Source organism: Neofelis nebulosa, chromosome 2, assembly GCF_028018385.1.
Source record: "Neofelis nebulosa isolate mNeoNeb1 chromosome 2, mNeoNeb1.pri, whole genome shotgun sequence".
Taxonomy (NCBI): Eukaryota; Metazoa; Chordata; class Mammalia; order Carnivora; family Felidae; genus Neofelis; species Neofelis nebulosa.
The window spans coordinates 66936791-66964634 of NC_080783.1; the positions used below are offsets into that span (position 1 = coordinate 66936791).

The window sequence follows — 27844 nt, forward strand, 5'->3', positions numbered from 1 at the left end:
TATTAGAGTACAAATTCTGAAGACTGTTTTAAGTATGGTTTATAGGATGAACTGGCCTAAGGAGAAACTAGAGTGCTGCCCCCAAATGGTAGTACATACTTTCCAGCAGAAGGTTTTTAAGGGCCTGCACTAAAATATTGTACATATATGACCACTGTAATGCATACAAAAGCTTTATAGTTTATATCATCCTTGAGATATACGGGCTAAATTAGATGCAAATTTTTTAACAACAGGACTTGAAAATTTTAGCAATGACTCTAAAATTATTAGGGGCAAGATTTTGAGGTGTCAGATATCAAGGATGTCTCTCTGAGGTCTTAAGTCTGGAGAGTTCAGATCCCAGTTAACATAAACAGAGAATATGTTGAGACGAGAAGGTAATCTTGGAGAGGGTAATGTATTTGGTTCCAGACATACTATGTTTCCACCTCTGGTGGAACAGTGAGATGGAGATAGTAGATGAGCTCTTAGGAAAAGAAAAGTTTAGAAAGAGGTATTGGACTAGAAATAAAGGTTGAGAATCATCCACACAGAAATAATAGTTGAAACGATTCAAATACAGACATTGATCTAGTGAGTAGGAATAGCATTTAGTATTCATTTCTGTCTTTTCAGGTGAGATATAGGGAGGTAAATATAATCTTAAAGATTTATAAGTTTATGAATTAACCTAGAAAAAAAATTTTTAAGACTTTATTTTTAAGTAATCTCTACACCCAATGTGGGGCTCGAACTCACAACCCCAAGATCAAGAGTTGCATGCTTTTCAACTGAGCCTGCCAGGTGCCCCTAGAAATTTTTTGATAGAAAAACAGATTTCACAACTTTTTATTTGACATTAAAAAGAAAAGTAACCTGTAGACATCTTCTTTCTTATTCTATAAACCTTATAATCCATTGGCTCCCTAACATTTCTGAAAGTAAGCATCTGTGACTTCTTCAGTCTTTAATTTCTGAGGCCATTTATCCTTGCATTTGAAATGCACTGGACTAGTCACAAGGATTAAGATAGTTACCTTAACTTTAAAAGTTAAGATAGGTTATCTTAACTTTTACTATATATAAAGAAAGACACTTCTGTTTTTCCATCTCAGTTCACTTGGTCTGTTTGCCCAAAAAAAGAAGTAACACATTCTTGTTTATGTATTGAATTACATGTTTAACAACTTTCAATAATAATTTACTAGCAAAGTCCAAGATGAGACTACTGGTTATTTAGTATTAATGGAATATTTGATAAGTTTCTCAATATTGGACACATCATAATCTTAAGGGCTAAAATACATAACAGTTCCCAAAACTCGAGGCTGGAAAAGGTTTGAACCAGTTTTATTGAACACTGTTTTATTGTTCATAACATTTTTTGACAGAGGGATTGTTGTTACTAATTACAGAAAAGGACATTAGTTTTTACCTCTTTCATCAACATTTATTTCTTTTGTTTCCAATAAAATGGGAGTATGATTAGAATTTTTCATTCTACAGGGACAGGTTTTGAGAGCATGGCTTGATATCACAAGAGGAAAAGAACCTTATACTAAAAAAGCACTAAGATATTTTGAAGAGGGATTACAAGATGGAAATGATATTTTTGCTCTGCTGGGTAAGGTGAGTTGAAGTTAGGGTAAATAAATCATATTTTAAAATTTATTCATAATATATATATTTGAAACCCAACAAAACTGAGTAGTTCAAAAAAAATAGTAATTGTTATGTTACTTTTATCAGCTCTCAACTGTAAGAGGAACTTGCATTTTATTTGTATAGGACAGTGAACTACAAACTAGAGAAAGGTATTTCCTTACCAAATTCCTGAATCCCGATTGGTTTTAATTTGTTTTGTGGTGATGGTGGTGGTGGTGGTGGTTCCAGTGGTTCCTATATTGCTTATTTACCAAACATTTATGGTTTGTCTAACATGTGCAAGGCATCACTGTAGATACCAGGGAGACCCTGAGCAAAATAAAACCTCTTGCTTTTATGGAGCTTATACTCTATTGTTGGAGACAGATAATAAAATAAGTAATTATATTACATAGTATATTGGAAGGTAATAAGTGCAATGGAAAAATAAGTAAATCAGATAAAGGGAGAGAAGGAGAGCTGGGAGTATGAACCTATAGTTTTAAATCATGTGGTCAGAGAAAGTGACATTTGAGCAAAGACCTATAGGAAGTGAGAGTTACTGCTCTGTGGGCACCTGGGGGAAAGCATTTACAAATAGAGGAGATAACAAGTTGAACTACCCTAAGGCATGTTCAGGGCATTGCTGGGAGGCCAGGAGATGAAAGTGGAATGAGCTAAGCAGAGGGTAGAAGTGGAGGCTTGAGGAAAAGAAGGTGAGTATGAGGATGGGGGGTGGGGGTGTGTGGGAGAGATGAGGAGAGCCATGGCTGATTGTGTAAAGCCTTTGGCTTTTACTTTGAACCAGATGGATGGGCAGCCAATGATAAGAGAAACAACATGACCTGACTTACATTGTGAAGGATGAGTCATTAGAAATCATTGGTGGGTAGAAATGTTTAATTTGGGTCCTTTCTTCAGTTCCATTGATGCCTTCTGAATGTCTTAGAATATTTAAAGTTTTTGATTCAACAAAAGGAAATTAAATTTATTTGTTAGGAAAACAGCCTGTTAGATAAGCAGTAATTTGCAGGTGTAAAAAAGAAGAGAGGGTTATTAGTGTCTTGACTCTTGTTAATATCCCCTCATGGCTTTTGCCAGTTTCTGTGGCTAGTGAACTTGTTTGGATATTCGCCTCTGGTACAAATAGTATTCACTCTGAATGTACTCAAGTTTTACCTGATGGCACTGCTAGACGAATTGAGCATTTATCAAGCTTTTAAAAAGTTTTTCTTGATCATTTCAACTCCACCCTCTTCTTAAAGAAAAGCTGATTGAGGAGCACCTGGGTGGCTCAGTTGGTTAAGCATCCAACTCTTGATTTCAGTTCAGGTCATGATCTCACCGTCCTGAGATGGAGCCCCTGGTTGTGCTCTGTGCTGGGCATGGAGCCTGCTCAAGATTCTCTTCCTCTGCCCCTCCCCTGCTTGCACTCATGCTCTCTCTCACTCTCTCTCAAAAGAAAAAAAAAAAGCTAGTTGATAATCTACTAAGGTCTAGGGCTATTTCAGGTGTCAGTATAAGCAGCTTAGGAGAGATTTACCTTTTGCCTCCAATACTTAAGATTTGTTTAAATTCTTTTTCTGATACAACCCATTCCAATTATGTATTTATTTTTCAGTTAATTCAATAGAGGATGTTTGCATTTGCCTAATTCCAACTAGGAATGATAGGAACCAAGTACACAGCAAATTTAGTTTCGTTTAATGTGTTACGTGGCATCATATGGGAGGTGATGGTCTAAGGAAGTAATAGATGTGGTCCTTTAGTATGATTTTCTTTTTTTTATATCATCAGCTATTTAGGCAGATTCCAAGGTATATATAATTTGAAAACATTCTCAGCATTAATCTTTATGCATTATTGTCAACTATTTAGAAAGTTTAATAATAATTTATTTTGGCATAGTAGCAGGGTCGGGTGGTTCTCAGGCTTTAATTATATGGGAGTTATATGGGACTATAGATGAGAGTATAATCTCAAACCTATTTCAGGATTATATTGTAATTCTACTGTACATGTATTGAGACTGGACACTCATTTTGAACTGAGATATTCCAGGACTAAATTTATTCCTAAAGGAGATCCAGAAGCAAATTTTTAAAAATCTGATATATGATAAATATGCCTAATGTCTGCTCTTAAAGTGCTAACTCTATAGCTTTATTTTTTCTGACTATGAAAGTAATACATGGATACTGTACAGAATGCAGTAATATCAGAATTAAGAATAGATATCACCATTGAAGATAACCGGTTAAACTATTATATTATAAATGACATCTCTTTATGTCATTAAGCATAGATCTATAAATCTATATAATGACTTTTAATGGCCACCTAAAATTTGATTAAATAGGTATGCTATAGTTTGATCCTGAATGGGCATTTTGGATTATTTTTTTTCCTACTATATCTAATATAAATCTGCCATAAATACAATCTTTTTTTTCCTATGGTCTTATTCAATTATTTCATTAAGATACATCCTAGAAGTGAAAATATTAAGGTAGAGGGAGTTGTTTGAACTTTATTTTGCTTATTTCTTAAAGTCCTACCTTCTTTAAAGTTACTTATTTTTTATTTCTTTTTGTTTTTAAGCTTATTTATTTATTTTGAGAGAATGCATGCAAGTGAGGGAAAGGCAGAGACAGAGAGGGAGAGAGAATCCCAAGCAGCTTCTGTGCTATCAGCACAGAGCCTGATGCAGGGCTCAATCTCACAACTGTGATATCATGGCCTGAGCTGATACCAAGTCAGATGCCTAACCAGTAAGCCACCCAGGAGCCCTATTTTATTTTTTTAAAGATTTTATTTTTAAGTAATCTCCACCTAACGTGGGACTTGAACTTACAACCCTGAGATCAAGAGTTGCATGTTCACGGAGCCTGGAGCCTGTTTCCGATTCTGTGTCTCCCTCTCTCTCTGCCCCTCCCCCGTTCATGCTCTGTCTCTCTCTGTCCCAAAAATAAATAAAACACGTTGAAAAAAAAATTTTTTTAAAAAAAAGAGTTGCATGTTCTATGGACTGAGCCAGCCGGGCATCCCAGCCTGAAAGTAGTTTGTTTTTTTTGTTTTTTTTTTTAAAGATACAAAATCTCTTCATTTTATTTTATTTCACTTTTAATTTTTTTAACATTTATTCATTTTTGAGAGACAGAGAGAGCGTGAGCAGGAGAGGGGCAGAGAGAGGGAGACACAGAATCTGAAACAGGCTCCAGGCTCTGAGCCATCAGCACAGAGCCAGTCACAGGGCTCAAACCCACAAACCATGAGATCATGACCTGAGCCAAAGTCAGACACCCAACGGACTGAGCCACCCAGGTGCCTCTGAAATGTCTTCATTTTAGATGCTATTTGCAAATATCTTGGAAATACTTTATTCTAAAAGATAATTTTTCTGTTCTAGTTATTTAAAAGTAGATTTTATAACATAGCCACTTACATACAATATTTTTATTGTTTTGTGATGTTTTAAAATTTTTGTTTTGTTAAAAACTTATTTTATATTTCTCATTATAAAAGTGATAACTATTCCTTACAGAAAGTCAGAAAACAAAAACATAGAAAATGTTAAACGTTAGTATCCTACCTCTCAAGTGTAACTGTTATGAGAACCTCGGTGTATATGATTGGAGTTTTGATGTCACTTTTTTCCTCCTATTAGGCACAATGCCTTGAGATGCGCCAGAATTATTCAGGTGCTCTGGACACTGTGAACCAGATAATAGTGAACTTTCCTAGTTTCCTTCCTGCTTTTGTAAAGAAAATGAAACTACAGCTCGCCTTACAGGATTGGGACCAGACTGTTGAAACAGCACAGAGGTTAAGTAAAAAAAAGATAATACAAGTACCTTTGGATCTGGTTGTAATTTCAGGGAAAAAAAAATCTGTATTCTTTTATCATAAGATTTTTTATTTTTATTTAAGTTTATTTACTTACTTTGAGAAACAGAGCATGAGCAGGGGAGGGGCAGAGAGAGAAGAAGAGAGGATCCACGCTGTCAGCACAGAGCCTGACATGAGGCTCGATCCCATGAACTGCGAGATCATAACCTGAGCCAGAATCAAGAGTCAGAGTCTTAACCAACTGAGCCACCCAGGCACCCCTATTATAAGATTTTTTTAATTTGATTTTTTTTCAAGCAATATAGAATTGAAAGAGAACTTAACATTGCACTGTTTTTAGCAACTGAATGTTTTGATTTATATAAATATCTGAATAGTTGTTCTAAGACAGATAATCTTTTATGCAAATATCCCTGCCCTAGTGAAGCTTATATTCAAATGAGAGGAACCATATAATAAGCAGAACAAGTAAAAGATTACGTAGTATGTTAGAAAGTTTTAAGTGCTATGGAAAAAAGATAAAGCTGGAAAGTGAAATAGGGAGTGGGAGGAGGGATTCCATTTTATGGGATGGTCAGGGAAGGCATCACTGAATAGGTGACATTTGAACACAGGGAGTAAACCATGCAGATATCTGGGAGAAGACTGCAGAAGGTCGGAAAAGCAAGTGTGAAGACCTGAGGCAAGGGTGTGTGTCATGTTTTTAAGGAGTATGAAGGGGGGGTAAGATGACTAGACAGTGAAGTCAGAGCAGAAGGGTAGGAGGGAGCAGGGGAGCCAGGATATAAATGGTCTTGTTGGTCATCTTGAGGATTTGGATTTTTCCTCTGAAGTATAAAATGGAGGATCCCCTCTCTCCCTCGTCTCCTTCCTCATTTTCCTACTTTCTCTCTCCACTGGCCTCCCACTTCTCCCACATCTTTTTCTTGATATTTACGATAAATAAACCATCTTGTATCCAGTAGGTTTTCCATAAGAATTTTATTGATTGCATGCCATGTACTGTTGCTTATCCTCTGAATTTCCTGTAAATTGGTACTGGATATAGGGGCTTGGTTAGATACATGTTCAATTTTTTTTTCTTTTTGCAGTTACTTCATAAGTGGTGATGTGTTCTTTTATCGAAGGGACATCATCCCCTGCTGTCTTTTTGTGGTAATATCAGAAATCTGTGCTCAGTACCTGGGTGCTTTAGGATTACAATATGGTTATATCATTCTGCATTTCTTAGCTGGAGTACTAATAAAAAAAATTTCGCATCAACTGGTCGGTTATCCAGTGGTATAGTTCATGTAAGAAAAGTTGGATAAGTGCTTGAATCTTTTATTTCTGGGTTTCAAAAAACCAAAAAAATTAGAAAGTTCCCTAGCATCCCCGAATTGTGATTGATTAGCAGTTTGGGTTTGTTTATATAACATGGATTAAACTTGTGTGCTTCTAACCGTTTTGATTGTTATAATTGCTCATATTGTCTCACTATTGGCTGTTAGTAGCCTCTTCAAGTTAGTTCTTAGGTCCTTTTGACGGGATCCTAGTAGTCTTCAATAATTTCCTTGCTATTTGGTGTATAGCAAGACGCACTAGGGTCATTTTGTGTATTTTTTGCCCTAAACAGGAATTAGCTGTTGTGGAGTGCAATATAATCCCTTTTAGTGGGAAGTGATATTTGGAGGCCACAGTTTGGGTATTAGTAACTCTTTGATGTTTATATTTTTCTAGATTTCTTTTCTAGGCACTTTGTATGAGTGGGAGGTGGTGGAGTATCGATATAGTATATTAAATATATATATATATATATATATATACACACACACACATACTTATTTGGGGATGTTTGTAAAATAAAAAATAGACTATAGTTTTTAAGCTTGATTTTTATTTACTTGGTATTTTGTGGATATTCTTTTATATCCATTCAGCCAGATATACGTAATTATTTTTTAACAAAGTACACATCCATAAAGTAAACATATAAGTAGTTGATCTTTCCCCATTGATAGCCATTTAGGGGTACACACACACACACCCCTTTTTACACATATAGGTATATTTCTGGAGGATCATTTCTTAAATGAGGGATTACTGAATTAAAGGGAATCATATTTGTTAGGGTAGGCCGAGCTCCTATAAAATAGATCTAAACACATAATAGAATACTTTTTCTGCCATATGTAATTGTTTTGAGTGGGTGTAACTTTTGATCAGTCAGCCTTCCTCCACACTGTCATTCAGGGACCTAGGTTCTTTCCATATTGCAACTCTGCGATGTCCTAAAACCTCATGACGTTGGTATCCAGCTGGTAGAAAGGGTAAGAGTGTGGCGGAATCATTCCACTTTCCTTTAAAGCCCAGGCCTAGAAGTGGGCTGTCTCCCGTGGGCCACATCTAATTGCAAAGGTAGCAGGAACATGTCAGCTAGCTATGTGCCCAAGCAAATGAGGAAAGAATGATTTGAGGAGACAGATGGCAGTCTCTATCTCGGGTATGCATGTTTGAAATTTGCAAAGACACTACCAAATTGTTCTTCTAAGAAATTGTACTAATTTATACTCCCATGAGTAGTCTCCAGAATGCTCCTCCCCTATCCTTGTCAACTCTGGCTATTATCAGTGTGGTGGTTTTGTTTTTTAACGATCTGGTAGAATAAAAGTGGTAGTATCTGGTAGAATAAAACCGTATTTTTATTTTCATTTCTTTGATTATGTTGAAATTGAGCACCTGCATATTGCTAAGGCTATTTTTTCCCCTGTAAAATGACTGGTCATTTTTTTCCCCATTATTCCCTGTATTTCAAATACATTTTTATATTTTGGGGGGCATGTTCCCCATCACATTTCTTTTTTGATAGTTTTCTTGGCTCTTTTTCAATCGACTGTCAGAATTAACTTACCAAGTTAAAAAAAAAAAAAAAAAAGAAACCTTCTAAGATTTTGGTTTGAAATGCATTGAATCTATAGATTATTTGGGGGGGGGGACCTTTTTAACCAAAAATGGGTGTTATCATGTGGCAACTATTGGGGCATAGCAGACAGCTACAAATCTCAGGTCTTAACGATAGTAAGCACTCATTCCTCACTTTGGTAGGGATCATCTGGGGTCTGCTGGCCTCCACCGGCCCCGCCTGGTGTTCTGCTTCAGATTTTAGGTCCATCTGGGTGGTGTGGCACTTTATTGCAGTTTGGTCTCTGGTCAGCTCTACGGGTGTTCTTCTTTGGGCTCAAGCTAGAGAGCAGCAGCTACCCAGAGGTGAGCTCGTCTCCGTGTTTATAGCAGAGATGTAAAGGGATAGGCAGAAGTATCCAGTGCCTCTGAAACTTTGGTGTGGCACACTGCCAGTCCTGTTCACATTCCATTGACCAACATTAGGAAGATGTCCAAGTCCACAGCCAAGGAGCAACAAAGTACATGTCAGCATTTATAGGAAGAACTCACTTTCGTGGCAGAAGGTATATATTCTTGGAAGGTGGAAAATTGAAGCTAATAATTCATTGTACCACATCATCCATAATAAGAAACCTGGTGTGTTATTACCCCATTTGTTCATTTCTTTTTTAAATGTCCTTGAGCAAAGTTCATAGGAATTTATATAGCTTTTGCATATTTTTTACTAAGTTTATATCTTTTTTGGGGTAAGGGGAGTTGTTCCTATTACTAATCAGATATTTTTCCATAATATTTTCAAATTTTTTTGTCACATAGGAATCTGTTTTAATGTTGTGAATTACATTAAGAGACTTTTAAATATTTAACCAATCTTCTCATTCCTGAAATTCTTGTAATAAATCTTCCTGGTTAAGGTGAATTATTCTTTTAATATACTGTTATGCATGGTTAAGTAATACTTTATTTAGGATTGCCAAAGAATTTAATGAGACTGGTACCATCTATTCATATCTTTTTAAAACATATTAAAGACTAAGAATCAGTACTCCAGCAGTGCATGAAGACTAAGAATCAGAGATTTTTTTTTAGCTTAAATAATGAGGTTGATAATTTTCATAAAGGAGATTTTATTTTACTACTTAAAATTCTTACTTAGATAATGGAGTAGTCAGACCAGCAAAATGACTTTTTCAACCTTCAAATAAAAGAAAGCACATTAAGTTTATTTCAACATTAAGTGAAATGTTTTTCTGCAGGTTAATGCTTCAAGATAATCAAAATGTGGAAGCTCTAAGAATCCTGGCTCTTTACTATTTGTGTAGGGAGGGGGACATAGAGAAGGTAAGTTGTATTGTACTATTTAAGTTTCCTGTATTAAAAAATCGATAGTTACACACACACATATGCACATATATAAGAGCCTTCAAGAGCTCTTTTAGAATGTATTACATGGTACTTTTTACTTGATTCCTAGAAATACACCTTAACAAAGAGATGAGCTTCTTAAATCAACTAGTAAAGCAAAAATATTATATAGTTAAAACTACCTTAAAAATTCCTTAAATCATTAATTATAGTATATGTGGTTTTCCACATAAAACCCCAGTACAGTATTATATACATGATTAATGTAACTGGTGGTGCTAGGTATGGAAGAATATATATACAAAATATGATTTGTAGTATTTTTACAATTTAACTGTGTTTGCATTATTTAAATGGGCTTAGATGAAATCCCATTGGACCTTATAATAAGGTACATGTTTCTCTAGTAATGAGCACATTGATTATATACTGAATTATGGAATGCCAAAATCCAGTTTGAAGCAAATAGTATTGTAACAGGTAATAGATTTGAATTGTGTTTAGTCTGGTTAAATCAGTTAATATGATAGCAACTAATAAATTTTTCAGTAAATACCATAAGAATTTCAGTAGGGGTGCCTCTTCAGTAAATTTTCCTGGCATTGAAGTTACTTACCATAAGTGTCTTAGTGATTTTTCTAATCTAGAGAATATTTTAAATATAAACCAGACTATATAAGTAATTTGAAGTCCGATCTCATACAATAGTAATGTTTATACTTATGTTATTATTCATATCTCATGTGTGTCATGAATTAATTATTGGAGAGGGAGCTTGGCATATATAGTTAATTGAATATTATGGGTATCTTTACCTACCCAAAGAATTCCATTCAATAACAGATATTTTAAAAACACATTTTAAAACTCAATTCTTTATTCATAATTCTTGAGCCTTTTAAAAGAATTTTTGGGGCGCCTGCATGGCTCAGTCGGTTAAGCATCTGACTTTGGCTCATTCATGATCTCACAGTTGGTGAGTTCGAGCCCCGGATCAGGTTCTGTGCTGACAGCTCGGAGCCTGGAGCCTGCTTTGGACTGTGTGTCCCTCTCTCTCATTCTGCCCCTCCCCTGCTCATGCTCTCTCTCAAGAATAAATAAACATTAAAGAAATTTTTTTTAATTAAAAAAAAAGAACTTTTAATACATTTTGCAACATAGATGATTTCACTGGAGTCAAGAGGGAATTTGCAAAAGCAAACATTTTTTAAATGATAATATTTATTCGTGTATATGTCATGTATTCTTTTTTTCTTTGTTATTTTAAAATTATACTGGATACTTTTGTTTTAGGCTGCCACCACGCTGGAAAACTTAGAAAATGCATTGGATGCCACGGAACCACAAAATGCTCAACTTTTTTATAAGATCACAGTAGCCTTCAGCAGAACTGTAAGAGTGCCTGCAATGTACCAGAGTTCTGTATCTGTAGCTGGGAATGTAAAATAAGTCACGAAGGTTGAGGCACCAAAGGGCATATGGCCTAGAGTGAAAATACCCTACACATATAAATATGTGATAACATTCCTAAGAAAATCCGTTTGGAGGAGATAACATAATTTCTCACCAACCATAAGAAGACATCATAAAGGCTTCGTGGAAGGCTTTGTTGAGCCTTTAAGGATAGGAAAGTAGTAAATTCCAAAGGAAATGGGAAATCATGTATTTTAATCAGAGCGTAGGATTTATGATTAGAGTTATTCTTTGTTTTGTTTTTTAAAACTACAGTTGACCCTTGACTGACACGGGTTTGAACTGCATGAGTCTACTTAAACTAGATCTTTTCAGTCAATACAGTACTGTACTGTAAATGTAGTTTCCTTATTATTATGATTTTTTTAATAAAATTTTCTTTTCTTTAGCTTATTTTATTACAAGAATACAGTATATAATACATATAATGTACAAAATATGTGTTAATAGACTATGTTATCAATTAGGTGTGGTCAGTAGTAGAATATTTTAATAGTTAAATATTTGGGGAATCAAAAATTATATGCAGCTTTTGAACTGTGCAGTGAAGGGTGGAGGCCAGCACCCTACCCCCATGTTATTCAAGGGTCAGTTGTATTTGAAAAAAAGTTTTAACATAGGTAAGAGACAATTTTGGTGGGGGAAATGGTTGGGATCTTTTTGTTTTAATAATAATAAAGAAATGTTTTTATTACAACATCCAATAAGAAGAAGATAATCAGGAATGAAGTAGAAAAATACAGCAGAATCTCAAAATCAATACAAGGAATGGAGGATTGAAAAGTTAATTAAACTAATTCCTTATTTAAAAAATAAGGAAAAGGTACACATAAGTAGATGAAATAATAGATAAACTGAAAGAAAAAATCAAGGATATCAATTGTTAAATGCCATGAAGAAACTGATTCTTTTGTTAAAAAACAGATTGTCAGATTGTGTGAGATTTAGAGGGGAAAAAAATCCCTGCTATTACAAAAGTTTGAGTTAAGGAAGATATTTACCTTTTTTTATTTATTTCATTGCCAGATCATTTATTTTGATTAGTTTTTAATTAAGCTTAAAAAATTCAAGCAGTTTAGAATTTTACTCTTAAAAGTTACTGTGGTAGGGGCACCTGGGTGGCTCAGTCAGTTGAGTGTCCCGGCTCTTGATTTCAGCTTAGGTCATGATCTCCGGGTTGTCAGTTGGAGCCCCACATCTGGCTCTGTGCTGGCAGCACAGAGCCTGCTTGGGATTGTCTCTCTCCCTCTCTCTCTCTGCGCATCCCCTGCTTGCGATCTCACTCTTTCTCTAACATAAATAAATAAACTTTTTTTAAGTTATTATGTTAGAACATTATGTACTTATTTGAGTAGAGTAGCCATTTCTTGAACTATTTTTGAAGCTTTTATAACAAAGATTCTAATGCATGATCTTTTTTTTTTTAAGTTTATTTATTTTTGAGAGAGAGAGTGGGTGTGTGTGGGCACGATCTCAGAGAGAGAGGGAAAGAGATTCCCAAGCAGGTTCTGTCCTGTCAGTGTGAAGCCCAGTGCGGAGCTCGGTTCCACGAACTGGGAGATCCTGACTTGAGCCAAAATCAAGAGTTAGACGCTTAACTGAGTTACCCAGCTGAGCCCAAATGCATGATCTTTAAAAATATTTGCCCTGAAACCATAAGAGACTCTTAAATATAGAGAACAAACTGAGGGTTAATGGGGAGGGGAGGAAACAGAGGGGAGGAGAAAATGGGTGATGAGCATTGAGGAGGGCACCTGTTGGGAGGAGCTCTGGGTGTTGTAGGTGAGCAATGAAGCTTGGGAATCTACTCCCGAAGCCAAGAGCACACTCTATACACCATATGTTAGCTAACTTGACAATAAGTTATATTTAAAAATATTTATATACTACCTTTTTCCCATTAAAAAAATAAATTAGGAGAAAATACAAAGAAGAAAGTAAAAATACTAATGATCTCACCACGGAAAACTTAACATGTTTAACATTAAAGTGTTTATCCTTTCTCTGCACATATACACAATTTTTAATAAAAAGAGATGATATTATAAAATAAAATAATAAAAAAACGAAATATTTGCCCTGGTGGTATACCTTCTCCTTAGGGGGAAAGCAAATCCTTGTCCTAGGTTTTGATTTGATAAACTACATATATATGTACATATACATATCTGTAACCTTAAAATAATGATTTCCTCGTCTAATTTATAAAACAATGATAAGACAGTTTGAAAACAGTCCTAAAAAATACACTTGTGTAGCATCTTTAGAGTATACTTTCCAGGAAGCTGTTGTTTAAAAGCAGTGTTCATGAGGATTTTAAGTTCTGATTAGATGTAAACTCTTTCTTGCTGCACTGTCCAGGTAGTAAATGGAGAAGTTTTATTTTCCTTTAGTTATTAAATCTTTTTTTTTCATTCTATTTCTATGAAGTACAAATAGTTTGTATATTTAGAAAAAAAATAATCCTCCCACCTGAATAGAAGTGTTTGACTTCTAAATTTTTTTTTCTTTTTAGTGTGGACGAAGTCAACTCATTCTTAGAAAAATTCAGACATTACTACAACGAGCTCTTGCTTTAAACCCTGAACAATCAGAATTTGCTACAGAACTTGGATACCAAATGATTTTACAAGGAGACATGAAAGAAGCATTGAAGTGGTATAATACCGCCATGAAACTGGATGAAACTAGTGTCCCCGCACTAATTGGTATGACAACTGTTTCTATAAGTGTTCCTCAGATATATATACATAATAATTCCTTTTAATACCTGCTATTAAAGAAGAAAATATGTTGTGGTTTTCTAAAATCAAACTGTCCTCTACTATCCACAATAGAAAAAAACATAAATCTTTAAAAATGAAGTTTTCATTTTTAAAAAATTTTTTTATGTTTATTTATTTTGGAGGGGGGGAAGAGAGAAAGAAATCCCAAGACGTGGGGCTTGAACTCACAAACTGAGATCATGACCTGAGCTGAAACTAGTCGCATGCTTAACCAATTGAGCCACCCAGGCGCCCCTTTTTAATTTTACTTGGTTTTAGACAGAGAGAGCATGAACTGGGGAGAGGGGCAGAGGGAGAGAGGGAGGGAGAGAGAGAGAGAGAGAGAGAGAGAGAGAGAGAGAGAATCGGAAGCAGGCTCCATGCTCAGCACAGAGGCCAACCCAGGGCCCAACCAACTCCAGTCGGATGCCCAACTGACTCAAGTCGGATGCTCAACTGACTGAGCCATCCAGGTGCCCCTAAAGTTTTCATTTCTTATATAGTATCTTGCGATAATAAACTTTTATGGGGGTAGTTCCCATAAATTCTGAAGTCCTTAGTAACTGATTTTATATAGGTACAAAGCTGGCAATTTTATTTCCTTTTATTCTGTTTTTCTTCTTTTTTAAATCTGATGTAGTATTTATGACTTTATTGTATTTTATTATAATGTATCAATACTTTAATATATTATGGGGGGAAAACCCTATTTTATTAATCCTTGTGTTGTTAGCTTGAAGTGTACATACCTGAATGGATGTGGACTTTGACTATTTTTGTCCTATTTGGCTTTAGGAGTTATCCGATGTCAATTAATAGAAGGGCAGTTACAGGATGCAGATCAGCAGCTCGAATTCCTTAGTGAAATTCAGCAGTCTATTGGAAAATCTGCGGTACAGTATTTTATTTTATCAGATCGTATAGATGCTAGCTACTGTTTATAAAATATGAAATTTTTTTAGTAATAGTAATGGCTTTAAAAGACTAATATATGATAATTTTAATGTATGATTGCATTTACTAACTTACCTCCTTGCAGAATTAGACTTTAAGTAATCTTGTATAAGAGTCTAAAAGTTTGGCGCACCTGGGTGGCTCAGTCGGTTGAGCGTCCGACTTCGACTCAGGTCATGATCTCACAATCCGTGAGTTCAAGCTCTGCATCAGTCTCTGTGCTGACAGCTTGGAGCCTGTAGCCTGCTTCAGAGTCTGTGTCTCCCTCTCTATGACCCTCCCCCGTTCGTGCTCTGTCTCTCTCTGTCTCAAAAATATATAAGCATTAAAAAAAATTTTGTTTTTAAAAAGAGTCTAAAAGTTTGTCCAAGCTAATACTTAAATTTGAATAAATATTGCACATAAATAGCACTTCATATGTGTTTGAAATCTAAGTAGAAATAAATGGCTTTACAACTGAATGGGATAATTAATGGCAACTGCTTAATTTGTAGGAATTAATTTATTTACATGCAATTCTTGCTATGAAGAAAAATAAGCGACAAGAAGAAGTTATTAACATGTTAAATGATGTTCTGGACACTCATTTTTCACATTTAGAAGATTTACCACTTGGCATACAATATTTTGAGAACTTAAATCCTGATTTCTTACTAGAAATTATTACAGAATATCTGAATTTCTGCCCAATGCAGGTAAGTAATTCTGGGACTTTTTTTCAGTGAAAATATTTACGACATCATTTACACAGTGTTTTATGAATGTGCTAATAAATTGTCTTTCACATATTAGATTATATCTGCATCTTACAATGGTAGTATTCGTATCTATATTAGTTGAAATAGTTTTTAAGTCAGAATATTTATGCCAATGACGGCTATCAAGTAATAAATGTTTTGGTTTATAAATATTCACTTGTAGTTCATAGAATGTTAATATCTTCACTTCAGGAGAAATATCAGAAGTTGTTTAAGTCAGACATTCATGTAATACTTGAATCTACTCCATAGCATCTTTTTTTTTAATTTTTCTTTTTTTTTTTTAACGTTTATTTGTTTTTGAGAAGAGAGAGACAGAGCATGAGTGGGGGAGGAGAGAGAAAGAGGGAGACCCAGAATCTGAAACAGTCTTCAGGCTCTGAGCTGTCAACACAGAGCCCGACGCGGGGCTCGAACTCACGGACCATGAGATCATGACCTGAGCCGAAGTCAGACGCTCAACCGACTGAGCCACCCAGGCACCCCTGAATCCACTCCATAGCATCTTAAGGGCCCATCCAACCTTTGGGTACACCTAAAAGTGCAGTTCTTACTGTATAACTATAACTGTTAGACTGCATTTCCTGTGTTAAATCAGACTTAACTTCATGTTAAAAAAAATTCACCTGTGTCCTAGTCATCCTCCTGCTCTCTGAAGTGGCACGGGCAAGTCCAGTTACTTAGCCAAAGCAAGGGTTATTCCTCATTCATAAAACAGACCTTCAGATTTTAGAAATTAGTTTTCATGTTCTCCCTAAACAAGTCCAGGTTTTTAGCCATTTATTTTTATATGACATAGCTAGAACCCTGCTCGTGGGCCTGAGGATAGCCTTTCTCCTGTTAGTAAGCTCTCCTTAAGGTCACTAGTCCAAATGTGGGTTTGGCCCTGGCAGATCCTCTTCTCCCTAATTCTAGATGTTCTTCTAGCTTCTTTTGTGAATCATAACGATATTATCGACCCCTATTGAATTAATAGTTAACTAAAGTCTTTTGATCTATTATTCACTGTAACTTAGGACCAAACTGTAGACTGTACATTTATCCCTGTGAAACCTTATCTCCTCAGACTCCTCTCATAATTCCAGATTACCATATTATTTTAGATCCTGATTGTCATCTATTTTATACAGATCTTTAGTGTCATCCATTATCTGCCTTATGCAGCACTGAGTAGAACTGAAAATGGAGCCTTTTATTGAACTACCAGAGTTGTTTCCAAACTGATGTGGATCCGTTAGTCAGCACTTTCTTATTACGACAGTAAGCAGATGACTTTACGTTATATTCAGCTAATGCTTCAACACAGGAATATCATAACAGGAAGTGTCAGATGTTTCATTGCTAAAAGCATAATTCTTAGCATTCTCCCTGATTTACAGCTTCCATAATTGTGTTAATAAGGAAATGAGGATAATGGCCTTTCTTTAGGGAAGCCATGCGACTTTTGTTGATCACTATGTCATTTTCCAAACTTGTATAAATCTGTATTTTTTTTTTTTTTTTAATTAGCCGTTTGGGGGCACTTGGGTGGCTCAGTCGGTTAAGCATCTGGCTCTTGGTTTTAGCTCAGGTCATGATCTCACAGTTCGTGAGATCGAGCCCCACGTTGGGCTCTATGCTGATAGTGCAGAGCCTGCTTGTGATTCTGTCTCTCCCGCTCTCTGCCCCACTTCCCCCCTCCCACCCCAGCTTGTCCTCTCATGCTGTATCTCAAAATAAATAAATAAACTTAAAAAATAATAATAAATTAACCCTTCTGGAATAGGGTTGATCCAAGTCTTCCCTGTCATGATGTGCTTTCAGTTGCTTAGAATTAGAATGCATTTTTCAGTACTTGTGCAATAATCAGAATTCACTCAATGAATGCTTGTAGAGTACCCAGGACTTTGCTTGGAGCTGGGGAAGTAGTTGTGAAAGGATAAAGTACAGCCTTTGTCCTCTATGAAGCATATATATAACTAGCAGGAGGAGACAGATAATATAACCAATTATATGGTGTATTAGAAAATCTCAGAAGAAATAGGTGATAATTTTTTAAAATTTTTTTTAATGTTTATTTATTTTTGAGAGAGAGAGGGAGAGCACAAGCAGGGGAGGAGCAGAGAGAGAGGGAGACACAGAATCTGAAACAGGCTCTAGGCTCTGAACTGTCAGCACAGAGCCCGACGTGGGACTCGAACCCATGAACTGTGAGATCATGACCTGAGTTGAAGCTGGACGCTCAACCAACTGAGCCACCCAGGCGCCCCTAGGTGATAATTTTAGATAAGATGATCTGGTTAGGCCTCATTAAGTGGTAAAAGTTGAACAAAAATGTGGTGTTCATGTGGAGATATGGTATAGATTGTCTCAGGCACAGAGACAGTTGTGCAGTGGCCCAAAGGCCACAAGGAGACTAATGTGACAGGGATAGAGTGAGGAGGAGGTCACAACAGAGAAAGCAGACCACGTAGGTCCTTAGAGGTGTTGTCCCTCCCCTGGCATCGATTCTGAGTACAGTGGGGAGCCGCCAGAGGGTTTACAGCGTCATCTGACTCAGTAATTTAAAAAGGATTTCTGTGGCAGCTGTGCTAAGAATTAACTGTAGGAGGAGCAAGAAATAATGTGTTAAGTGGCAATTGTGTCCCTAGTCCACAACATTTTGTGTTCCCACCCCCCCCCCCATATAACCTTTGTCAGCATGGCAGCACCTAATTAACATTCATAATGGTGTTTCCATGGGGAAATATCAGAAAGGCAGACTTGCCTCTCCAGTTCTGTTCCTTGCCCCTTTTATATTTTGTTTTTAATCAGACGGATGTTACCTTAGAGATTGTCCACGTACAATTCACTCTGAAAGTGTTTACAGCAAAAATGACGGTTGTTCTCAATAAATAGCTCTTAGCAGGTGGTAAAGAACCTTTGCCACCTATATCACCTATACTTTCACTGTTTTCAGTTACACTGAAAAAATAAATACTTTTGAAGAATTTACTCTGTATTCATACTATGTGAAAGAGTGTAAAATTCTGATCTTCAAGGCACATAAAGACCCTAACCCTATAAAAGAAGCAAAACAAAACATGAAACTACTTTGGAATTGTATAAGATAATGTAGGATGCTAAATTTTATTACGTAACTTATAAGTGCTGTAGAAATTTAAAGAAGTCGACGTATTGTAGGCATCAGTGGTCATATTTTGAAATAATTTTTGAGTGCACATTTTTTTGTGACAACATAGTGAAGAGATGTGGTAGTTTCTTTTTAGTAGTAACGTCTCATTGTAAGAGTGATTGTAAGACACTATACTCTAGTTAAAAATATATATGTGTGGACGGGCGCCTGGATGGCTCCGTCAGTTAAGCATCAGACTCTTGACTTTGGCTCAGGTCACGATCTCACTGTTTGTTAGTTTGAGCCCTGCATGGGGCTCTGCACTGACAATGGAGAGCCTGCTTGGAATTCTATCTCTCCCTCTCTGCCCCTTCCCCACTTGGTCTCTATCTCTCTCTTGAAATAAATAAAAATAAACTTAAAATAAAAAAGAGTATATATGTATGGAGTGTAGGGGGACGATGGGGAAGATTATTTTTCAAATTAAGGACACAACATCAGTAGGTCAAAGCAGGGAGAATAAACGTTTGATATTTAATATCACATTTGTAACTTGTGAGTGGGTAACCCTTGGATAAAGATTGGTTGGGTAGACAGCCATTAAAACAATAAACAAATGTTATAGTACTGTTTTAGTTACCATATTCACTATGTATTAATAAAAAGAGGAAAAAAAAATCCTTTGAAAGCCTTTGACATGCCAGGCAGAAAAGCAGAGAACGTGAACGTGTGAGACATTTGGTATAATACACATGAGTGTGTTCTACCCTCTGACTTCTAGGAAAAATAATTTTCTAGAAACTGAACTTACAGTACTCTAGGGGGTAATGCAAGTTACTGAACTGTGTAAATCACAGGCAGGTCTAGAATTAGAACTACATTGCCTTGACTCTCATTTCCAGCAAGAAGTTCTGTCTCTCAGTTATCTTTCCTTTGAGTATGTTTCCTTGACAGTTTTTGAACAAATATGCTCCTTTCATGTTATCAGATCAGTAACTGTAATAATCTCATAACTGTTTTGCTGAATAAAAGCCATTGCATGGGCTGTTCACAGATCCCAAGGGGATAAATTAGTATTAGTCATGTTATAGGAAAGATATTATTGCAAAAATAGAATAAGAGAAATTTTGGGAAAATAGGTAGTTTTGCTAGTTACACTAAAATTTAGTATGTTTGTTTACTTTTAGCTAAATACTAATATAATTATAAAATGATGTGCTAATTTGTTTTGTTTAGCCTGCAAGTCTTGGGCAACCTCTTTCTCCACTTCTCAGACGTTGTACCTCAATCCTGGAGACTATAGTAAGAACTGTACCAGGTCTACTGCAAGCTGTCTTCCTTATAGCAAAAGTGAAATATTTATCAGGTAGAATATAACTTAAAAACTTAAATTAACCTTTTAATTCTGATGTTGATAAAAACAAAGGTATGTTTAAGTACTCCACATACTTGGAGAATAGTCACATAAGATGCATTTTACTTGTGCACAAACAAATAATTTTAGTCCAAAATAAGATTGTGTAAAATTGCATTAAATTATTTTGTGTTTAATTCTTTATAAATCAGCATAAATTTTCATTGTTCAAGTGAATTGACAGGAAAAAGCAGTTGTACCATTTACAAAAAAGTCCATCAGATGGTACTTAGATGGCAATAAGAATTCATAGCCATTAATCCATAGTTGACTCATTGGTATAGCCAGATGCAAAGTTTACCAGGTTTCAGGCCTTTATGAAATGTGTTGATTAATTCCTGCTTAGTTTCTGTGATTATGTATAGCTAAAAAAAAAATAACCCCAGGTTTATAACCTTAGTTTTTTAGGACACAAACAGATGTGTGACTATACACATAATAGATCATTCTTTGTGCTTATGTTTATGTACCTTTGGTAGATGAATTGCCACACAAAGTAAATTAAGTTTGTAAAATCATAAAGAGTAGAAACCAGCTTAAAGATATTACCGTAAACAGTTATTTCTTGCATGTAATGGAGAGAGAAGATTGACTTTATAATTTATCTGACCTCAGTTTTAACTGTTAAAAAAAGAACTAGGTGATCTCAAAAGTTTGTATCTCTGAAATACTCTATATGTAAGAAGTGGCTTTATAATACCTTCTTCTGATTAAGTTCTACTGTTGAGCCACATGATATTTCTACTTTTCCTCTCAGTTGAAACAGTATTATCTACTAGGTGATTAAACAGACTTTGAGTTCTGTGATTAATTTATCAAACACTTACTATTTATTTTGAAAATTGATATAAATCAGTCTCAATATAGTATTACTTACTTGCCAAAGTTTCATAGATGGACACTCTTTTTAAAAAGAGCAGCCTTGGGGCGCCTGGGTGGCTCAGTCGGTTAAGTGTCTGACTTCGGCTCAGGTCATGATGTCACGATCCGTGAGTTCGAGCCCCGCTTCGGGCTCTGTGCTAACAGCTCAGAGCCTGGAGCCCGTTTCAGATCCTGTGTCTCCCTCTCTCTCTGCCCCTCCCCTGTTCATGCTCTGTCTCTCTCTGTTTCAAAAATAAACGTTAAAGGGGCGCCTGGGTGGCGCAGTCGGTTAAGCGCCCGACTTCAGCCAGGTCACGATCTCGCGGTCCGTGAGTTCGAGCCCCGCGTCAGGCTCTGGGCTGATGGCTCAGAGCCTGGAGCCTGTTTCCGCTTCTGTGTCTCCCTCTGTCTCTGCCCCTCCCCCGTTCATGCTCTGTCTCTCTCTGTCCCAAAAATAAATTAAAAAAAAAAAAAATAAAAAAAAAATAAACGTTAAAAAAAAATAATAAAAATTAAAAAAAATAAAATAAAAAGAGCAGCCTGAAACCATTTGAAGTAACGCTGGCATGTGTCCAAATAACGGTATCCTGATAAATTGCCAAATGCAATGACTTCTGACCTGAGAACTACCTGGAGTTGGACCAGTCTTCACAGGTTAAGGGCACAGACACGAGCCACAAGTTCAGGGGTTGCCAAGACCATCTAAACTTCTGACTAGCTGACTACAGATTCAGGGTTTCTATGACTCCTCAGCTTCAAATTCACTAGAATGACTCATAGAACTGAGGAAACCACTTAATTAGAGTTTTAGTTTAGAAAAAAGATACTAATCCAAACCAGCAAAAGAGATGTACGGGGTGGGGTATGGGAGGGTCCCAAATGTGAAGCTGCCATTGTTCACTATAGAGTACACATAAACTTTCCAACATATGTATATATGACAATACATAAAGAACATTAATAGCCAGGGAAACTCAACTCAGGTTTAGAGTTTTTAATTAGAGAATCATTATATAGGCACAGATCGAATCATTGGGTGTGTGATTGAACTCAGTCTCCAGGATCCTCCTCCCCAGTCCAAGTAGAAAACATAGTTCAAAGCCCCAACTCTCTAAGTACTTGGTTGGTCTTTCTGGCGGGGATAGTCCCCATGGAGTCATCTCCTTAACATAAGCTATCTAGGGCCTCACCATGAGTCTTCTCACTTAGGTAAATGATCAGAGCTGACCTCAAACAACAAAGATTTCCCTCTCACTTGGGAAATTCTATGATTTCAAGACTCCTTCCCAGGAAACGGGACAAAGGCCAGCCAAATTCTGTGTTACACCAGACCCTAACAAAGAGATACATGTAGGACAGAAATATCTTTCATTTCCTCCTTAAGGGAAATTGGGCTATTCTTCGATAAAAATGTGATGTTGATGTGTTCTTTGTTTATGTGGCTATTTTCCCCAACAGTGATTACCCATTTCTCATTTTTAAATATTTAGTGACCTTCTAAATACTAACTCCACACATCTTTCCCCCTCATCACCATTAAACAAACAATAAAAATTCTGATCTCAATTATTCATACAGTCCTCATATTCTTCAGTCTCTTATTTATAAATCCTGATTCTTTTCCTATGTACTTTCCCCCTTAGCAGTAACCTCCAGGTTATCTCCTTAATTCTTTTACATGGAGGTGGTAATTTGCACACCAGGTTATTATCCTTAACCTTTCCATTTCCTTTTCTGCCTATTCGATTCTTGAGCGTTAGATCTTATCACAACAAAAAATAATCCAATATTATTTATTATGTTTGATGGTTGATTGACAAATTTTGATACTATATTTATTAAGTTATTATGCAGCCTCAGCCAGTTACTCTGTCTCTAAGAAAACTGTTTTCTGTTTATGTGGATTTTGTCATTGGTAGTTTAGGCCTTTGGGAACAGGAAGCCCTAAGTATAAGTCTTATTTGGTCTATTGAGGTATCATGTAAGGTTAAGGAGAGTAATGGAACAGAGAATAATTTAGGGCTTGCCCTTCCCCCATGCTCCTAACAAGGTTGAATGGGGAGTTGGGCTCCTATACCTACTACTTAAAGCCAGTCTATGAGATGGCTTTGGGCAGATCACTGTAGGTTACATCACTAGAAAGTTCTTCTGGGACCTAGAGTTCATGCCCTTCCTTCTCTGAAGAGCCTCTTTTGACCCCAAGTACCAGCCGAGCCTAACAGATTCCACCCATTCTTGTCACTTTAATTTTGATCATTTCTTCCATCTAAGACCCCCAGATGTACAGAGTATGCATGCCCAAAACACTGACTATTTCAGTTGGTATTTAAAAGCATATTAAATCAGTAGTTCATATTTCTGAATGTCTGGAATATATCCTTATGCTTTTTTTGTTATTCTATATACAGTGATAAAATCTCTAGCCAAAAATAATTCCAAGACTAGATCTTCTTTGTTAATGTAAGGGACGCTACAGAATTCTACCTATTTAAATGTCTATGTTTTACAAAACTTACTGTAATAAAATTGTAAGCAAAATTTTTTTGATCAGGAAAATAAATAAAGGTACATTTATGGTCCTCTCGGTAACAACAGTAATGGACTCTGATCCATCCATTCACAGCTTTTCTCTGCCTTGCTCCTTATGGAGCTCCTTATAGAGCTCCTTATGGACTTACAGGTATATCCTTTAATGAAGTCTAGAAGGAGGCTAGCTACCTGGTGCAGGTAGAGAGGTTACACTGCCTTATGAATAGAGAACTTTAGTTTAAATACTGGAACTCTCCATAAACTCCTCATGACCCTCTTCTCTCTCACATCTCTGTCTCTTAACCATTTGAATTACAATGCTTTGTTTCTGTCATTAGGTGACATTGAAGCAGCTTATAATTACCTGCAGCATTGCCTAGAACACAATCCTTCTTATGCAGATGCGCATCTCCTGATAGCTCAGGTTTATTTGTCTCAGGAAAAATTCAAATTGTGTTCTCAGTCACTTGAACTTTGCCTGAGCTATAATTTTAAGGTAAGTATTCCAGATTCACGTGGGAAAGGACATATCACCCTCCTTGAACCTTTAGCAGATACTTACATATTCAGCTATCTTGCATTTTTGCTTATATGTTTTGCTAATAAATGTATTTTTAATGGAAACAAGTTTGGATTCACAAGCAGTGGGAGAAAACATGGAGGCAGCTGTGGTATAATTAAAAAACTGTAAGGAGTTGGACACAGAATACCTGGGGGTCAGTGTCTAGTCACTTATCTCTCTCTGAACCTGTTTTCTTTTCTATAAAACTCATATAATAACACCCTACAGTTATAATGAGCATTAAGTGCAATAATGGATGTATATAAAAATAATTGTAAGCTATAGAACATTATGCCAAATATTTTTATGTGTAAGAACTTTATTTTACTGCTTTTTTCTTTCTTGGATTGTGGCTTTAATAACATCTTTTTAGAGTCATCATCAAAGAACACCTAGTCATTTTGAAAGTTCATATATGGTTTGAGGATATAAACACACTAGGTTTCTATCCAAGATATTCTGTGTTACATCCCATATCTCTAAGCATTGGGGAAAATCATAGGTTCAGGTGCTTCCTAACTACCTAGAATCATGGAGGAGCTCCTCAAACTTTGGCTTTGGTTCACAGGGCCTTGAACCCTATTATGTGAGGACGCTTCAGTGGACTGGATAATTCAAGATTTGCAGAAGGCAGTGCCTGCTTCTTATGTCACTAGTTCTCAAGACGGGTGGTACATTATGACCCCAATGCCAGTACCCTATCCCAAGAAATTGAAATCTCAGAGAGAAGAATAGAAGCATGAGTAAATTTACACAAAGCCCATCAGCAAATGTGATACCTAGTTAAGGCTTAGAGCTGCAGCCTCCAGGGCAGTTGTAGCCATCCTAGACATTAGATGACTGCCACACTGCCTCATTCTGGATCATCTCCTTCCTTTGACTCCTTCTTCATTCATTTTGTCATTCTCTTATTTTTTTCTGTAAACACTTTGGATAGCCAAAATAAAGATAGAAGCTTCATTGCTACAGGTTTCAGAGTAGTATCAGTGGGTAACACCAAGTTTGACTAAAATGTTCTGAAATTTTTAATCCTAAAATTAAAAAATACAAGAAAAGGGAAAAACTGTGTTTCTAGAAATCTAATGACTTTATGTCAGTACTAGAAGTCCCAGATAAATGCCTTGCCTGAAAACTAAATTTCTTAGAATATACTTGCCAGCCTTGGGGCACCTGGGGGGCTCAGTCAGTTAAGCGTCTGACTTCAGTTCAGGTCATGATTGCATGATTCGTGGGTTTGAGTCACATGTCGGGCTCTGGCTTGACACAGAGCCTGGAGCCTGCTTCAGATTCTCTGTCTCCCTCTCTCTCTGTCCCTCCCCCACTCATTCTCTCTCTCTCTCTCAAAAAATAAGATAAACATTAAAAAAAATTTTTTAAAGAATATATTGGCTAGTCTTTTTTTAAAGTATTTTCTCTTCTATCATGGTAAAAGCCCATCACCTGGTTTGTCATCCAGAAGGATGCTAGAGAATGGCAGTTTCCTTGAATCTGGTATCACACAGTAAATGATCACAAAATTAATAAGAGGGCAAAAATAGACCTCAGGTACATAATACAGGCTGAGTGTCCTCAGAGATTCTGTTATTTTAATGTTTGGTGGATTGTAAATTATGTGTTGATGTTGTATGTATATTCTAAGGAAGTATTTCTGAATATTATTTTTTCAGGTGAGAGAATGCCCTTTGTATCATTTGATAAAAGCTCAGTCACAAAAGAAAATGGGAGAAATAGCAGAAGCAATTAAAACCCTGCATATGGCAATGAGTTTACCAGGAATGAGGAGAATTGGAGCTTCCTCAAAATCAAAACACAGAAAAATTGAAGTTGATGCAAACCATCGTTTATCAGTCTTTCTTGAGTTGGTAGAGGCTCACCGCTTAAATGGAGAACAGGTAAGTCAAGTTTTAATTCAGTAGTTCAGCTCTGAACTTTTATACAAGTGTACATATTAGTAGGAAATGGAAAAGCTAAAATTGTTTTCTTGGCCAAATGATAAAGTTTAGAAAATTTCTCATTACTTTGAACCAAATCATGTCCTTTCTTCAAGTCCCTGAAGTTAAACATAATTTGTACCTGGATGGCCTTAGGTATCAGTGTACTTACATTAGCTACCAGGCAATAGAATAACATATGTGTAATATAATATGAGTAATAATATAATTTAATACGTACCATGAAATGTATGAATGTAGTATAACGTATATAGCAATATAATGTGTGATGATCTCAGCTACCATGAAAGGTAATAATATAATTGTCATTCTGTGAATTCCTGAAAGGACTCACACACATGCACATACACGTATGTACATGTGCACACAAGTACTACTGGAATCAAATGAAAGTACCAATCTGAAATTCTAATAGTTGAGAAAACAAAAGGAACACTTAATGAATATACCTTTGGTAAATTTATAGGGTGATCATAAAATCAAATACTATTTTTAACAAATCAAATATTATTTTAATAATATATACAATAATATAATGCAGTATAATACAACATAATATTACATGATATAATATAATATAATATAATATAATATAATATAATAATAAATAGACAGGAAGTAGGCAAGGATGCAATTCTGAGAGAGGAGTTAAAGCCTTATAGAAAATGAAGAACTTAACATCCTTTAGGTCTGTTTTTTAGATTGTAACAGTTGCTAGTCAGTTATTTTCATATTTTAGCGGAAATGAAGAAGGCTGTGTCTAGATTCTTGCCAAATCACAAAATAATTTCTATTTCACTAATACATTAACATAAATACATAACAAGAACCAGTTCTACCACAGATAGTCGATTCTAAAATGCACTATTTTTTTCATGTTCATGTTTCTGAAATCGGAATGTCTTATATTCTCTAAAATTGATATTGATCTTAAAAGACATTTTAGTTTCATTGAGGTACAGACTTGAAAATGAGGTAATGTATTCAGCTGAGGCATAACAGAACTGCTCCTGGTATAGGGAATAAAGTAATCTGCTACTTGGTGAAGAGCCATTTGGTACAGTGGATGATTGTGGACTGGATCCCATCAAGGGGGCAATAATGAACATGGCTTCTTAACTCTCCAAATTTCATTTTCCTTGCTGCAAGATGGGGGTTTTTGTGAGAGGGCTTAGAGGGGTTTTGTGAGAATTAAATGGGTTGATATAATGCTGGATACAAAGTAAATGCTTATTAAATTACAGTAGCAGGAGCTCTTTCATAGCAATTGCCATTGTCCTAGTCATGAAAACACTTTTCACCTAAAAAATATTCATACTGTCATCTGAATTTGGTCTCTGAGTTTAGTTTTAAATTTTTGTACTTTTCAGAAATCTGTCAATTTTCATCATACCTGTGCTATAATTATTGTTTATTCTGGATTAGTAGAAAATCTTCATTTCTAATGTAATTTGTTGAATATTTTGAAAGAATGTTATTTTAACTTCATCTTTATAGCATGAGGCAGCGAAAGTTATACAAGATGCCATCCATGAATTTTCTGGGACATCTGAAGAATTGCGTGTTACTATTGCTAATGCAGACCTAGCTCTGGCCCAGGGAGATGTTGAGCGAGCTTTAAGTATGCTTCGGAATGTTACCGCTGAACAGCCTTATTTCATAGAGGCCAAAGAAAAAATGGCAGATATTTATCTGAAGCACAGAAAAGAGAAAATGTTATATATTACTTGTTACAGGTAAATGATTATTTCAACCCATT

General features: G+C 35.9%; 1 protein-coding gene across 1 annotated transcript in view; it reads left to right on the forward strand.

The window, feature by feature from the left end:
- The window catches only part of TTC21B (tetratricopeptide repeat domain 21B), an 83288-nt gene that overhangs the window by 9252 nt on the left and 46192 nt on the right, over positions 1-27844 (forward strand). Inside the window, exons 5-15 of the mRNA XM_058715070.1 lie at positions 1489-1611; positions 5294-5451; positions 9615-9699; positions 11017-11115; positions 13712-13904; positions 14757-14854; positions 15410-15610; positions 20004-20133; positions 23910-24067; positions 25801-26025; positions 27583-27821. Of these exons, the coding sequence (XP_058571053.1) occupies positions 1489-1611; positions 5294-5451; positions 9615-9699; positions 11017-11115; positions 13712-13904; positions 14757-14854; positions 15410-15610; positions 20004-20133; positions 23910-24067; positions 25801-26025; positions 27583-27821 (1709 nt within the window). The remainder of the gene's footprint in view (positions 1-1488; positions 1612-5293; positions 5452-9614; positions 9700-11016; positions 11116-13711; positions 13905-14756; positions 14855-15409; positions 15611-20003; positions 20134-23909; positions 24068-25800; positions 26026-27582; positions 27822-27844) is intronic.